Raw genomic sequence first — 16,956 nt, forward strand, 5'->3', positions numbered from 1 at the left:
CCTAAGCACTGGAGTGCAGCTATGGTGCAGCTTTGGCCTGCCCCTTACGTCCTAGGTGCTGAATCCTAGGTGCTGAATGCATAGCCTCTCCCAGCCATTTGAGCATACGCTCAAAGTAACTATTTGAAATTTACAAAGGTGCTTGACTTCTCTTCTTTCACATTTGCTCTTTTATTATAAAAACTGAATAACATATAAATGAAAAAAATAATATGAATATCCACAGAATGAAATTAATAGAAAATTAATGGGGCAGTAAATACAAATCTTCCTCCAGTACTTATATACACATTAAACATATGGGGTGGCATTCTGTATTGCAGTTTAAATTTCACAACCTAGTATTATGGATCCATAACTGCTTCATATTTAATAAGACTGTGTTAGAGTACTTAAATGCTGTAGCTGTCAGGGTGACTAGACATCCTAGTTTTTCAGGACATGTCCTACACTTCAACCTTCTGTCTGGGAGGAATTCCAAAATGGCCTTCCTTTTGAGCATACCTAAGGAGCAATGCAAATGTAAACATTTTTTTCCTGTAATTTCAGCCCATTGGACAAATGAAAGGAATAATTTAAATTTTAATGTAGTCAAGGGTTTGTTGCTGGTAAAGTACAATTTTAAGCATTTGTATTGCTCTGAGTTCTATATGTATATTGCAAGCCAACAAGGTATTTTAATGAAGATAAGTTCCTCAGAAAAATACAACTGAGTACAGTATAAAATACAGTATATGTAATATAAAGGTAAATAAACCATTTGAAATGAATTTATATTTATATTAGTGAAGGCTTTCATGGTTGGCATCCGTAATTTTTTGTGGGTTTTTTGGGATATGTGGCCATGTTCTAGAAGAGTTTATTCCTGACGTTTCACCAGCATCTGTGGCGGGCATCTTCAGAGAATATAATAATATGATTTATTTATATTTTGCCTTTTCCCAGGGGATGGGTCAATACAGTAATACTGCTCAGAAAGATCCTAAAAGAAGCACAGCTCTGATGCCTCACTCTCCATGCCTTGGCAGTGATTTCTGAAAGAGCTGCCGAGACAGAGGGGTGTGTGTGTGTGTGTGTGTGTGTGCGTGTGTGTGTGTGTGTGTAAGAGGTGATCCACTTCTCAATCCGATGTTAAACCCTTCTCTTCTGTCCTTCTCCCTCTAGATCTCCCCTGTCCACCAAACACCACATTTCCCTCCAGTTCCTTCCTTCTCAGTCTGATGGAAAACCCTCTTCCGTCCTTTCTTCTTTCTCTGGCTGTCCCCTGCCCACCAAACACTACGTTTCCTTCCAGCTCGTTCCTTCTCAGTCCAGTGGAAAACCCTTCTCTTCTGCCCTTCCTTCTCTATCTGAATTTCCTCTGCCCACCAAACACCACATTTCCCTTGGGTTCTTTCCTTCTCTATCTGGTGTTAAACCCCCCCCCCCCAGGTTTTACCCTCATCCACAGGTCATATCAAAATCCATGAATTTGGCCCTAAAACTTTCTCTTGACTTATAGATGAGATCAACTAGTACACAGGTATATACAGTAGTTATGCATATATAACCAAGTACAGTAGCTGATGTAGAATATCAGTGAATATCCCCCACTCACTCTTTTAAGTCTCAAATATATAGAGAGACACAGGTTTCAGGAGGGTTCAAAATAATTGTTTCCTTCGTCTAACAAAATTAAAATTTTTCTTTGGCTTCTTTCACGGAAATTGGACTGCCTGTTTGTTAAGCGAGAAGATAGATTTTTCCACTCAGTATGAGATTTCTGTTATGATTAGACTTCTGTCTGCTTTTAGGAGCAATCTGGCAATGAAATACCATGGCCTTGCCTTCACAAACACATTATAAAAGTTTTTAGCACTGTCATCAAGGAATGCTCATGGTTCATCAAGCAGTCCACTTAAGCCAACTGCTGCTTGAATGAATACAATTACCAAACATTTTGGCCTAACTCCAGTATGAACAATTATGGTAGCATGTGGATTTTTGGTCTCTGCCCCTGCAACCTTATCTAATGAAGAAAATCTTCTTGAGGGTTACACAGTCCTCTGGTGCAGATTTTTAGGGCATGTGGGAGACTTTAAGGGGAGGGTTGTTGTCCTGCCTTCTGCATCTGTGAACTCAATAATGACAGTAGATATTGGCCATAAAATTCAGTGTGTGGAACATTTACATCTGTTTGTTCATTGCAGAATTCCATAATTCCCAAATCTATTTCACAGGTTAAATAAATCCTGACTCAGTTTAAAAAAAAAGAGGTGGAAGGAAGGAATCTAACAGCTCCTTTAGGACTAATCTATTTATTACAAATAAGTTGGAAATCTATTGTTAGAAATAAAGAAGTGTATGGGGACAAGATAATTGCTTTCCTTTTTACAGCATGTTCCAGCAGTGGATTGAAATCACAAAAGTTCATGCTAAAATCATAGGATTCTATGATTCTAGCATGAACTTTTGGATTTCAGTCCACTTATGGAACATGGTGTAAAGAGGGAAGCAATTATTTTTCCTCATACACTTCCTTCTTTCTAACATTTTTGCAGGGCTGTTTTCTTTGCCATGAATGATGGAGTTACTAGGCATTAAAGATTGGGAGCAGAAACTGGAATTGTTACTTTTTAAAAGTACTTTTGTTACTTGTTGCTTTAAAAGAAAAGAGTCTGTCTGGTATAGTGGTTTGAGTGTTGGATCAGGACTCTAGGAGAGCAGTGTTCAAATACATTTGCAGTTTTGGAAACCCACTGGGTGACCTTGGACATGTCACACTCTCTCAGCCTCAGAGAAAGGCAATGGCAAATGCACAACAAATCTAAGCAAGCAAATCTTATGATAGGGTCACCATAAGTCAGGGTTGAATATGAGGCACAGAACAACTTTGAAAGACAATGTTGAAAGGGAAGGAATAGCATTAAAAGGGTAAAAGCAGGGCAAGTGTTAGTGACAGGGGACTTTCTGAGGTTGAAAAGTAAAAGCAATCTAGGTCTTTAAGAAGGTCCTGTCACAGATGGCTTATTACTTTTTTAGTTTTTAATTATTTTTCTTTACATGATGCACAGAAGTAGATAAATGGCCCCAAATCCCCTCAAATGACCTCCTTAGGCATTGTTTAGGAGTTATGATTTAGCCTTAACCTTTGTGTCAAATAACATAATAATGTTAATGGGGATTATTTTACTTTTAAAAAATAACAGTGATGGCAGTGCCATTACCCCAAACATAACTCGCTACAGGTAACAGTGCTACTTGTACTTCCTTCAAAGTTAAGTTGGGAGGTGGTTGTTTATGGATAGATCTATGCAATATCAATGCAGAATATTTGTTGGAATGTTCTTATATGAAATTATGTTTCTATTTTGTATAAAGCTGACAAGGATACAAATTACCATTAATCTGTAACATTTTTAACCATGGCAATATTTGAAGCACCTTCCATAATTCTTTCTGAATTAGCTGGGAATGGAGTAACTGTCAGGAGTTGCAAAGACAACTTCTTGTTGTGGTTGTTGTTGTCATTTCTGACCTATGGTGAACCTAAAGTGAACCTATCATGGGGCTTTCTTGGCAAGGTTTGCCATTGCCATCCTTTGAGGCTGAGAGTGTGTAACTTGGACAAAGTCTCCCAGTGGCTTTCCATGGCTGAGCTGGGATTTGAACCCTGTTCTTCAGAGCCATAGTCAAACATTTAAACCATTATACCACAGGAATCATGTGTGATGGCTTATGGAGTAAAGATGGTATTGCTAGGTTATGGTGACCTCATATCCAGGTGCTGTGATAAGGGAAAGGAGGCAGGCATGAGCGAAGCCTGTTCAAGGATATTTTTGTGAAAGGACACCATTGCAACAATAAGAAAAGGGGGTGGTATGGGAAAGTGTGAGAAGTGTGTTTATTAATTACAATGATTAAGAATTAAGCTCACCTGAAATTTAAAGTTTTGTGTAGTTTAATTAGACAATTGTAATGTTTGCTGGTCATTTCTGACAATGAACTTCTCTGGACTAGATCTATAGTTTTTTAATAAAGGTTTTCTGAAGCCTTATTGTCTAAACTTGACACCGTTGTGGAAGTGTTAATAACCAACATGATCCACGAAGCTTCCTTTTCTATGTATCCTGTACTAGCATCTTTTGTTATTTCTTTCTTTATAAAACTGTGTGATCTGGGACAAATGTCTCTGGGAAAGGTAACTTCTCTCTCTTTGGGTAATGAAATATATTATTATCTTAGGTCTGGAAGATACCAGGGTAAAGAGTGTCACATCTGGCTCATCTCATGCCTCCGCACTCACAGGTATATTTCACTGGATGTGGCCTTCAGTTTTGTTTGGAATTGAAGTATTTATAGACTTTAAGACTTGATTCAACTTTTCCTGTAAAATGTGTATCTTCCGTGTTTGAGTGTTCACATACACTTTCGGACTCCATAGAACACACTCCTTTTCCTGACTGCTTCAACAGATTTATGTCTACCCTAAAGGTGCAACAAATAGGATATTTCAGGGGCGGTACACACTAGCGTTGAAATGCCGCCCCTCTTTGCTGCACAGCGTTGCCACAGCAACCAAACCGTGGCAGCCTAGAGGGGCTTCTTTTTTGTGGCGTTGTAAGTGCTGTGATGTAGCCCTATGACACCGCTTCCTGGAAAAGACGTATGGGCGCTCAGATGCCCACACGTCATCTATACACCCCCTCTTGTGGGCATGCGGGTCAATAATGGCACCACCCGCACGTCATAGGGCTTGGGAGCATGCGGTTGGTGCACGCCCCCAAGCCCTACTATCGCCACCAGGACACCACTTCCTGGCAGTGTGTACCAGGCCTAAGAAACCTTGTTGCTTTTTTAAAAAGAAAGTTTCATTGTGTGGTAAGAAATTTGTTACCAGTATATTATCGAGTTGATTTCCTCTCACTAAAACTGCTAATCTTGTGCCTTAAACCTTTCTGTCAATGCACAGGTTAGGCTACTGATAGAAATAGGCAAACTTCTTTGGTTAGAAACTATGTTGGTTGTTGCTAAGCCATTCTGAATTCACATGCTTTCACTCTTGCAAGCCATAATGTAGTTTGCTAAACAAGAGCATTAAAATCCATATTGGTATTTCATGGCTACAACTGCAGAATTACTCTTGATTTTAGCTTAGCTCTCCTTTTGTAACCTCTTGTGGGTGATGATTCTTGAATGTCAGGGTACCTTGAGGAGAGGATGGAAGAGAATCTTTGCAGTTCAGGACTTATTATGTGTTTGTTTGAACAGAAAATAGTGTTTTCTAAATAGAAAACAAGTTGCTGCACAGAAGACAACATTTTCTGTGCCAAAAACATATGTCCTATGTTTTCTGTGCAGCAAATTGTTTTTTTGTATAAAAAGTACACTTTTTGAACAAATTAAATCCTGAATTAGTCTTTGAAAAGTGTGCAGTTTTATACTGCTTTCTCACAGAGAGGACAAAAACATAGGGAAATTATTCACTCGTTTGTGAGAATGAAATCTACACAGATGGATTTGGACATAGGAGTATGAAGTTGCAGTTATGGATAGTTCTACAATTACTTATTAAGTGTCCTGTGCTATGTAGTGTCTGTGTTTCACCTTGTTTTTTGAATTTTAATGTGTCTTTTATAAAAAGGATATTTGATCATCTTTGTCAGTTTTCATAAACCAAAAAGATAGAAATTGTGTAAGAGAAAATTACATTTACTGTAGTCAATTCTTTCTTTCTGTCTTTCTTCCAGATGAAGGGGAGTTATATGTTTGGGGAAGCAACAAACACAGACAGTTAGTGAGCAAAGATGATTTTCTTTTGAAACCTCAGAAGATAGAAGCTCATTATTTTGAGGGTGAAAAAGTCAGCAGAGTGTGGAATGGATGGACTCATATGGTGACACAAACAGGTAAAACATCCAAGGTAGATGTTACATGTGAAACTATTTAAAACACTGTTTGTATAGCTTATAAATGAATTTTCAGGTTGCAAACTTCTGTGGCTGAAAATGGTAAGCTGTGAATTGGCCTTTAGGATTGAGCTGTGTGGGTTTTCATCTTGGTGAGATCTCCAATGCAATAGCAGAGTCCATGATGAGAAAGAAAATGGCAGCCCTATTTATAAATTATTATTTGAACTGTTGTGCCCCTAATTTGTGATAGTAAAAAGCCAGTTTCCCCAGTTATAGGAAGGTATTATTATTATTTTTTTACAAATTATGACCAAACATTATGGTTTGGTTGTAATACTAAATTATGGTTTAGTTAGGTGTGGGAAATTTCTTGGGGTTGTAGAAATCATGTTGGATTTCTACAACCGGGGGTTGTACTACCTTTCATTTTATTGGTCTATGGTTGATACTGTTGACATTTCATGGGAGTAATTGAACTTTCTGTCACTGCCAAAACTCAGCAGCAACTGAAGCAACTTTTTTATGGTGTGGGAAGTTAACAATGTGTCAACTTGTTTGAGATTGTTTTGTTTCTTTAAGATTAACCATAGTTTGAGTTCAGATAACACTAAACTGTAGTTAATTAAAAATAGAAGCAAATGTTTTTGATCTCCTCTGCCTATATCTGTACTGAAGGAGAAATTAATTGGTAAGCCCTACCTCATTCATCTCTCTTTTCCCACATACATTTATGCCAGACCCCTTCCCTTTAGCTGGTGCTGTGGGATGTGTGTGACTGTTGGGTCTTTGTTCCGAATACTCAAACGTTACTGTTCAGCTTCCCAAACATTGGCTGCCATTAAGGAAATGCCTATGAACCATCCTAGCCTATTATCAAGCAACTTGCCTGACCATGAAATGCTTGAACTATAGAACTGCAAGGATTTAATACTGAGGGCCTTGCAATGTTGGAGCAATTACATATGTTCACTAAATTGTCATTGAGCTGGAGGAAGAGAATTGGAAAAGGGACAAATGTACAGCCATAGTGTGTCAGCACTGGAGTTTTTCAACTATATGTTTTAATGGGTTAAATGGAAAAGGATAGGTGAAATAAAGACACCGTAGTCCCTTTCATTCACTAGTTGCCTTTGCAGAGTTTCTGGTCACACTGATAGAGCCCTCTCTATACACTTTTGTTCATGCAGAGGGCTTGTTCAGATGTTCGATGAGTGTGTGAGAAGGTAGCAGGTTTCTTTGTTCATTCAGTGAATACACAGAGGAGTAGCAGCAAAATGTTTTAAATGAGGATGTGTGCTTGAGTTGTATCATACACACTAGCTTTTCCATTTGGCCAGTCTTTTGAATGAATTGGTGATGTTCAATGTGAGAATGACTAAAACTGACATATGATTTCAGAAGATTGAAAAGACCGTCATTTTATTTGGATTTGATATGGTCAGAGCAATGGTTGGGTTTGATATAGAATATCTTCTTCTTTTAAATTTATTTGGTATTTATCCCACCAAAGTATATTGGGCTACTGCTGTGAACCTGTGACTATGACTGGAGTAGCTACACTGGTTATTTGCAGTAAAGTAAAAAAGGAAAAAAAATCACACTTATTGTTTCAAAAAATCTACTTGAAGATGCAGAGTACCTAAACTTGGTTACAGAAACTACAGCTGACTTTCATGTGCACAAGTCTGCTCAGGCAACCATTATAAGAGAGGCCATGTGCTGTCTCCACTGCTCTCTCTAGCTGAGAGAAGCAGCAGACAGAGTGACCTTTGAGAAGGAAGGAGGAAGAGAGTAAAGCTATGTATAGCATTCTATATACAGATTTTAAAACTGCAAGAGAAAAACAGCAGGGGTAGTTTACCTATTTCTCCCTGACCCACTGGCTTCTTTTACTTGCCACTAATGCTGGTGCTTTAATTTCCACCATCTATTCTGTTGATTCATGTCTCCAATGTTGGTACAAGGGCAGTAATCGTCCTCTGTATTGATTTCTGTGTGGTGCACCAGCATTTATTTAAAAAAAGTTAGTCCTATAGCACTTGAACAGTGACCAGTTTGTTTTCTCTTGAAGGTGCCATGCAAGTTTTTGTTGCAGCAAAACAACAATGTTGGCCTCCTTGTTGTCCTCTGTCTTGGAATATGTTGCCTTCTTTTGATGGCATCCTTGAGGCTCCACTATCAAAAGAACAGCCAAAATGCAAAATCCATGTGGAAAGCTGATGCTTAGAGTTGATATTCCTTCTCAGGAGGGTACCAAGGTTCTGTAATGCGCCAGATGTAAATTGGGTTATGTAAGGATAGCATAGCAGTTGTTTGACTGAAGGCAGGCCTAAATATAGCAGAAGGGTGGTGAAGAAAACGAGAGAGAATGAGAGTCTTAAGTCTCACAAAAGGTGAGTCATCTTCCCTTCAGAACAAATACTTTCCTCCTTAAACTGGTATGACAGATAACAAAGGCAGCCTTAATTAAGGAAGTTTATTTATCATGGCTTTCTTCAGTATAAATCCATTAATTTTGTTCCTCATGAACCATCAAATCAAATTAGCATAAAAATAGCTTAAAAAATTATTGGTGCAACTAAAGGTTTATAAATTTGTTCTCCGGAAGGTTGATATTTTAAAAAATTGCATTGCTTTTTCAGTTTCCTGTAGGATATCTAGTTGGTTGTGTAAAAAAAATAATTAAAAAAAATCCCAGCAGACCACCAAGCTTCCATAAAAACAACAACACACCATTGTGTCACATACTTGAACATGCTTGGATCACTCCTTAGCTGCATTTTAGTGATACTTTGGGGCAATCCAGATTTCAGGGATAACATTCTCTCGACCTGGATCAGTACTGCAGTAGGACAAGGAGTTAACACTGTTGCACCTTGTGCTAAAAGCCAGATAGTTTGTGAAAAACAATCTGCCACTCCAGAGCAGAACTACTTGATGAACATCGTGTGTGCTGTGGTCCACAGGGAAGTATTTTACATTGCATGTATAGGTGGCTGGATGAGAAATCTTTCACATGCTGTGTAGCAGTGTAATGACTGGGCCCTCCAGTCATTTGGGGACTTCTCCTGAACCACACAGGGTTAATCTGGGGGGAGGTACATGCTAATGAGGGCTGACATCACATGCTAATGAGCCGTGACATCATAGCTGATGTAAGGTCTAACTGACCAATCAGAGAGTAGGACCGGGAGATTCAAGAACATTCCTTAAGTAGCCTTTAAAAACCCTTTGCGACCATGTGGTCTTTTGTCTCTCCCTCCCTCCTCTTGGGGGAAACCAGATATCTTCTTTGTTCTCTGGGCAGCTGGGGAACCGGCTGTGAGGAATGCAGGTGGAGTTGGCAAGAAGCCAGCTCCCTGCATCCAGAAACTCAACACGAACTGCAAATCCCATCACTGTGTGAGTAGCTAGGAAATGTGTTAGTTAGCGCGTTTAGGTTTTGTTATGTTTACCTAATAGCTTGCCTGAATTGAACATCTTTGTAACTGTGTTTTCTGACCTGCAAGGCAAGGAGGCTTTGCATGAATGATATCCTTCTATTCTATTCTAGTTCTTTAAAATAAATATCTTTCTTTAAAAGTATCTGCTGTCTCTCTCTGCTCCTGTACACACGTCTTAGCTTGGCTACTAGTTGCTAAGTTAACAAGGGAACGGAAACTAGATCTCTCCCTAGCAAGTCCCAGTGTGTGCTTAGGGAAACGTAGTTCATTGAGATTCATTGGGTGGTGGCAGCGAAGAATACAGGATCTCAAGGGGTCTCATTCAGCTCAGCAGGGAGCGGGAATGGAGACCTAGGAGACTCTAGGGGAAAGTTTAAGGGACTCCCTGGGAGTAAGAGCCATGCACAGGGCTCATTGCCCCCAGGGATCACCACAAGCAGATTTACTTTAGATGCTTAATTTGATCAGATAATGGTATGCAAGTTTGATCATTTTACCTCAAAAAAGGATATTGAGAGCCAGTGTGGCATAGTGATTTGAGTGGACTACAACTCTAGAGACCAGGGTTTGATTCCCAGCTCAGCAATGGAAACCCACTGGTTGACCTTGGGAAAGTCATACTCTCTCACCCTCAGGGGAAAGCAGTGAGAAACTTCCTCTGAACAAATCTGATCAAGAAAACCCTGTGAGTTGAATGGCACACAATAACCACTAAAACAAATTACAACTAAAATTATTATTATTATCCTACATTTCTCAGTATAGGGACTCAAGGTAACAAATAATAAATTTAAATCAGTATATGTTAAAAACAATGCAAAAATGTTTAAAAGTATAAAGTTTAAAACAATACTTAAACAATTTATAAAGTTAAAAGCTTTATACATTAAAATATTATATTCAAATGTATTAAAATATTTACAAACATTGGCATCTGAATTGAAAAGCCTAGTCCTCATCAGTATAGGGAAGCCTGATGGCACAAACATATTTTAACCTGCGGCTGGAAGGAAAGTAAAGATGGGCCCATCCTGACCTCTCTAAGGAAGAAGAGCCTGGGAGCAGCCACTGAGCAGCCACTGCGAAGGCCTTCTCCCTTGTTCCCACCAAATGAGCCTGAAAATGTGGCGGGAGAGTGAGAAGGGCCTCTCTGGACAATCTTAGAGCTCTAAAGGGAGATACAGTGGTACCCCGGGATACGAATGCGCCGGGTTACGAATTTTTCGGGATACGAAAAAATCCCATAGGGATTTATTGCTTCGGCTTACGAAGGTTTCTTCGGGTTACGAAAAAACCGCGGCGCTATTTTCCGCCACCGGAGGGCAGCAGAGAGCTATTTTTCCATTAGCGCCTATGGGAATTCGGCTTACGAAGGTATTTCGGGTTACGAAATTAACCGCGGAACGAATTAATTTCGTAACCCGGGGTACCACTGTACAGTTGTTCACATAACGTGGGCCTAAACTGTAGAGCTGGGAAAGGTGAAGAAAAGCTGTTATCCAAAGTGCTGAACATATTTTGGGGATAGAGTTTGGACTGAAGTTTGGACTGAAACCTCAAGTAAATTCATCACCTCTGTGAAACAGAAGCAGCCAATTGCCACTGTAGAGAGGTAAGTCATTTGCTGTTGTCATGTGCCTTCAAGTAGTTTCTGACTTATGGCAACTCTAAGGCGAACCTATGACAGGATTTTCTTGGCAAGTTTCTTCAGAGGGGGTTTGCCATTGCCATCCTCTGAGGCTGTGAGACAGGGACTTGCCCAGGCCACCCAATGAGTTTCACAGCTGAGTGAGGATTTGAACTCTGTTCTCCAGAGTTAGTCCAACGCTCAAACCATAACCACACATTATTCCATATCTAATGGGCCTTGTTTCTAGATCTTTATAAAGAGAACTAGAGTGTTAGAGTTCAGTCCAGAAAATCCCCACTTCAAATCTTAACTGATCCATGAACTCTACTGATAAGTGGCTGTTGCACCAAAGAATGTTCCCCACTTCTTTGTTCAGATAATTTAAGAAGACATAATCCAGGGAAATGTCTGTGAGATGGCAGGGCGTGGTAGCATCATCCTGCTTGACAACAGCTCATAAGTCATTTCTTTTGGAATGTGGTTCTTGAGCCAACTAAGTATCATTGTTAGGGCACCACAGTATAATAATATGTTTTAATGCTTTCTCTCACATTGAGTTGATTCAAAAGCCCCCCTGTTAAGCAAGGGAGTCTGAAAGTCTAGTTGGCACATTGCCCATCCTTTTAGCTTGAGTGTGGTTAGTTACTGATTCTACAGTCCACTGTGCTTATGGAGAAATATTGGTTTTGTGATAACCACAAGATCAATTGCAGGCTGAAACTGAAACTACGGTTTCACTAGAGTGGCTTGGTACTCAGGATTCAGCTATGTGTCTATGAACTGATACTTCAAATACCCTCCTGTGGACAGAGCTCAAGCTAAATGTGTTTAAGTTGCCAGTATCACTTTAAAAAACAGGCACCATATTTTGCCCTTCTTCCAACTTCTCAGCCATTGTCTGTTTTTTCATTGATACATTTTAGCAGAGCTAAAACTTCTTCCATTACTTGCTCACTCATCTGGTTTTTTTAAAAAATTGTTTATTACAATGTACATAAATCTAAGTAATTAGAACTCGAGTAGATCCTGTCTCTGTAGCTTGAAGCAGCTCTATTGGTATGCCATCTGTTCCTGGTGATTTGTTTCTCTCCAGTGCTCTGAGTGCAGTTTCTGCTTCACTCTTTAAAATTGAGGGTTCATCTTGAAATTGTTCATCCTTAAATCTTTCACCCTTCTATCCCTTTTATTTGGTTCTTTAGTGTATTGTTTCCATCATCATTTTATTTGTACTTGATCATGTAATGTGTTCCCCTGCTGGTCATGAAGTATCCTTACTCTTGGTTTAAATTTCCTTTTGTTTTCTCAGACCTTGTAAATGAGGTCTTTTGTTCTATTTTTTTTTACATCATCTTCTGTTTCTTTGCATTGATTGTTATATTAGTTCTCTTTGTAGATTAATGCACTACACCCTTATAATGCTACTATTCCACTTTTACTGCTCTGGCTGCCTCCTGTTGCATTCTGGGGTTTGTAGTTCAGTGAGGCCTAAGAGCCCTCTGGCTGAGAATTCTAAATGCTCTTCCCTAAACTGCAAATCTCAAAATGCAACAGGAGGCAGCCAGAGCAGTTTAAGTGGAATAGCAGCACTATAAGAGCGTAGTGTGGTAATCTACTCTGTCCTTGTACACAAGTTGTTGAATGGTTGCATTCAGCATTCTGACCCTATTTCTGTCACTTTTGCTTCTTGCCTGTCCTCAAGTGTTTGAAGAGTTTCATCTGTCATCTGTTGAGGCTTTTCTTTTTTTCTTTTTGGCTGCAGTGTGAGAACCAGCATGGTGTATTGCTTTGAGAGTTGGGCTACAACTCTGGAAATCAGGGTTTGATTCCCATCTTGGCCATTAAAACCACTGGCTTGTGTTGGGCAAGTTACATCTTCTCAACCTCAGAAGATGGCAATTTCAAACTTCCTCTGAACAAATTTTGCCAAGAAAGCCCTGTGATAAGTCTGAAATGACCTGAAGGCACAACACAACAACAAAGTATGTTTTTGCATTGTCTCTAAATGTTTTTTCTGCCAGTGTCACCCCCCCACTACTACTGATGCTCAGTAGGTGTTTGGCCCATTTAATTTGGCTCCTGAGCAAAAGCCTGTCTGACATAGGAAACCCTATCAGTTACACTGCTTTTGGCAGTATAGTCTCTTGCCTCACAGGTGAACACAATCCCACCATCATGTAAAGGTTGTGCCATGGTGGATAACTTATATGACCTTATATTTTTAATTTACAAGCAGAATATATCTGCACAGAAGAGTAGATCTGGAGGAAGAAGGCATGAAAATTGAAGGAACAAACATCAGTAACGGAAGATATGCCAATTATACCATACTATTAGCAGAAAATAGTGACTACAGTGGAACCTCGCCATACGCGGGGGGATTCGTTCCGGATCCCGCTGCGTATGGCAATTTCCGCCTATGCTCGAGCCCCATTGTAAACAATGGGGCTCGTGCATGGCGGCGCGGCGGCGCGCGAGGCGCAACGGGTGCGCACACCCATTCAATTGAATGGGACGCGCCACCCCTTCCGCCCCGCGCGCGCTGGCGGCTTTGAGCACCTATGCTCAAAGCCGCCTATAAAAAGACCATGTATGCGGAGGCTCCACTGTACTTGGAACTTCTGCTAATGAACGCTAAGTGCAAAAGCAGAATATTAAGAAAACAAAAATGATGACTACAGAAAATTTGTATAACTTAAAAGTGAATGATTAATATATTGAAATTGTATTGAAAGATTTTCTTTACCTACACTCGATGGTAAAATCAAAATGGAGATTGTATTCAAGAAAGCAGAAGAAGGCTAGTATTTGGAAAGGCAGCTATGAAGGAACTAGGCAAGATCCTCAAATGTAAACTTGTTGTTGTGTGCCTTCAAGTTGTTTCTGACTTATGCTGACCTAAGACAAACCTATCATGAGGTTTTCTTGGCAAGTTTTTTCAAAGCGGGTTTGCCATTGCCATTCTCTGAGTGTGAGAGAGTATGACTTACCCAAGGTCACCCAGTGGGTTTACATGAATGAAGTGGGGTTTGAACCCTGGTTTCCAGAGTAACAGTCCAATGCTTAAAATATTATGCTAGCACTTATAACATGTTGTTTAATAGTTTAGGTATGTAGTTCAGTTTCCTTTTGGTAACTTCTAGTATTGAATTGGGGGGGGGCATAATTATATTTAGTTAGTACTAGGAGGAAAAAACACACCTAAGATTAAATTCAAAATTCAATCTAGACAATGAGGAAATTGAAACAGTTAAAGAATTCCTGTAGCTAGGATCAAACATTGACCAGATTCTAGTCTTTAACACAAGTAAAGAAAGAAGAAGACTAGGAATGGGAAGGGCAGCTAGGAAAGAACTAGAAAAGACGCTGAAGAGTAAAAACGTACAACCCAGCACTAAAGTCAGAATTGTTCAGGCCATTGTATTCCCCATTACCATATACAGAGCTGAGAGCTGGACAGTGAAAGAAGCAAACAGAAAGAAAATCAACTCATTTGAAATCTGGTGCTGGAGAAGAGTACTTAGGATACTGTGTTCAGCCAAGAAGACAAACAAATGGATTATTTAACAGATCAGACCAGATCTGTCCTTGGAAACCAAGGTGATCAGGTGATCATACTTTAGTCACATAATGAGAAGGCATGGATCACTAGAAAAAACAATAATGGAAAGATAGATCAGATGGGTGGACGGGCTTGCAGGACCAGAGCAGAGGAGTGGAAGATACTTGGAGATACCTTATCCACAAAATTGCCATGAGTTGGAATCAAAGGCAGCTAACAACGACAAGAATTTAGTACTCCTTCAGCTAATGAACTCTTATTCATCAATTTTTTTACTCCTTCCAAGGAGAGCTCTGGTTCTTCCTCTGAAAACTGTCTGGCTGTGTAGGGGAGTTAGTAAATTAACAACTGAAGTAGTGGAGTATTGTTATTGATAGTATCATTCCAATTGGCAAATCCACTTGATTCGGAATAAAAGTGTATGTTAGAATGGCCATTTTCTGAGATACTGGTTAGTTAGCTAAATCCTGTCATTTGTAATTCTGTGTCTCTCAGTGATTCTAGTCTTTAACAGATTTCTTCTTGCTCTCTTATAAATATCATATTTAAAAATTTAAGTAGATTGTCTCCAGAGTCTTCTGTTTGCTGATTAATGCCCTATGATCTGAGTAGGGGACTGCTCTGGCAGACATTATCATCGTTAGTTACTTGAATATTTTTTTTTCTCTTTGGGAGTTTTAATTCCTCTTGAGTGGGTCCAATCTTCCTTTTAATTAATAATGGTTGAATCTTTACCTTTAAAACCCTAGATAAAACTATTTCCACTGAAGTGAATAATTTGCTTTTTTAAAATATAAGAATAGGTACTCTAGACTGCCTGAAGGTTAACAGAAGTGTTTCTTCCTTTGGTTTCTCATTCAGTTTTTCAAGCCAGAATGAGTGGACAGATCTGGAATACATAGAAAGGCAGATGATTCAAGTGATGTCAGGCCCCTAATTTTAAGGCTGAAAAATTCTCCTCATAAAGGGGAAAAGAGAACCACAATTGTTTTCCAACTCTAGATTTCTTATACTGTATCTGAAGAATTATTCCACAGGGGTATACCCAGCCACTTTTTTATGTCTATTGCTGCTAGTTTCCTCTTATAGATCTTCCTAGCAATATTTAGTCTCAGAAAAAGTTTTGATTTGACTTCCAGCTTAGTTGGTGGCCAGGATGGCCAGGCATCTTTTTGCAGTGACTTGTCCTCCTTTATGGTTAGGACATCTGGCCACCGTGTTGGTGGATCCCTGCTATCAGTATTACTTTCTTCTTTTTAGGTTAGGATGGCTGCATCAAGGATATCTGGTTTGATAATTTTCAGGTCTAGCTGACTATAAATGCCATGTGCTATATTCACAATAAAGAGTCACTGATCAGTCAAGGATTTCAAATGAAAATGGGTAGGCCACTCATGTGACAGAAATCTTTTTGTTAAATTAATGTCCCGTTCGAGTGCAAAGTGCCATATTTTTAACCTCACAGCAATCCTGTGCGGTGGGTTAGGATTAGAGATAGTGACTGGCTCAAAGGCAGTGAGCTTCAAGGCCAACTGGGGATTTGAACCCATGTTTCCTCAGTCCTAGCCCAACACTAACCACTAAGCTGGGACAGGTCCTACTTGAAAGTGTCTTTTAAATCCTAGGTGCAGGTATTTTTATCTTCCCAGGCCTTTGGTAGTTGGGAAATTTTAGTATGTGATTCGTTTATTGCTGTTTGCTTGTATTTTTTTTAAAAAGGTTAATATGTACTATATTTTAATTATTTTTTTGGTATTTTGAAGACCACCTTGGCCATTTCCAAGTGAAGAATGGAGTAGAAATTGGACGAAGGTACCCCACAAAGAAGTTCTAGATAACCAAGGAAGAAATTTTGTCTGCTGCACATTTATGTGGAGGGAGTTGCAATAATATTTTATTAGATTTTGCTGATTTTGCTTAGAAACAAATTTATGACTTGAGAGAGAAAGGGGTGGAAATCAGTAACTGAAATAGAAGCAGACTATGTTTTCATACTTGCTTTTCATTGGCAATGCAACGACAATAGCTAGCAAGCCAATTCGTTTTGGAAATGACGTGAAATAGAAATGATCATTTCCTATTGTATCAGGGAGAGAACTGCAGAAGACTTTTATAAGAACCTCACTGGACCTGCTAAGTGTCATGTAAAAGCTTCACTCTCAGCTTCTGAGCATCCATTAAGTATGATTAATCCAAAGTGCAGTACGGAATGGCATGATTTTCTTCCTGCTATATTAACAAGCTTTTCCTTGGTTAGCCCTATGAAGACCTCTGTACTGTACATTTTTAAAAGGTCTGCCCATTGTATAATACTGGAATTACCTGTTTCTCATTTTCTAAAGCTAGTTTTTGAGGCTCCTCCTATATGCAGTAGAGACAAGCTGCCATGTAGATCACAAGAAGCCCATTGCCTGACAGGTATAGTGAGAAACA

General features: G+C 39.4%; 1 protein-coding gene across 4 annotated transcripts in view; it reads left to right on the top strand.

Annotated features, from left to right (window-relative positions):
• Positions 1 to 16,956, top strand: part of SERGEF (secretion regulating guanine nucleotide exchange factor) — a 176,785-nt gene that overhangs the window by 15,861 nt on the left and 143,968 nt on the right. For all 4 annotated transcript variants that reach the window (XM_042445842.1, XM_042445843.1, XM_042445844.1 and 1 more), the window contains exons 7-8: positions 4,225 to 4,287; positions 5,730 to 5,888. In XM_042445842.1, the coding sequence (XP_042301776.1) occupies positions 4,225 to 4,287; positions 5,730 to 5,888 (222 nt within the window). The remainder of the gene's footprint in view (positions 1 to 4,224; positions 4,288 to 5,729; positions 5,889 to 16,956) is intronic.

The sequence above is a fragment of the Sceloporus undulatus genome, chromosome 1 (genome assembly GCF_019175285.1).
Source record: "Sceloporus undulatus isolate JIND9_A2432 ecotype Alabama chromosome 1, SceUnd_v1.1, whole genome shotgun sequence".
NCBI lineage: Eukaryota > Metazoa > Chordata > Lepidosauria > Squamata > Phrynosomatidae > Sceloporus > Sceloporus undulatus.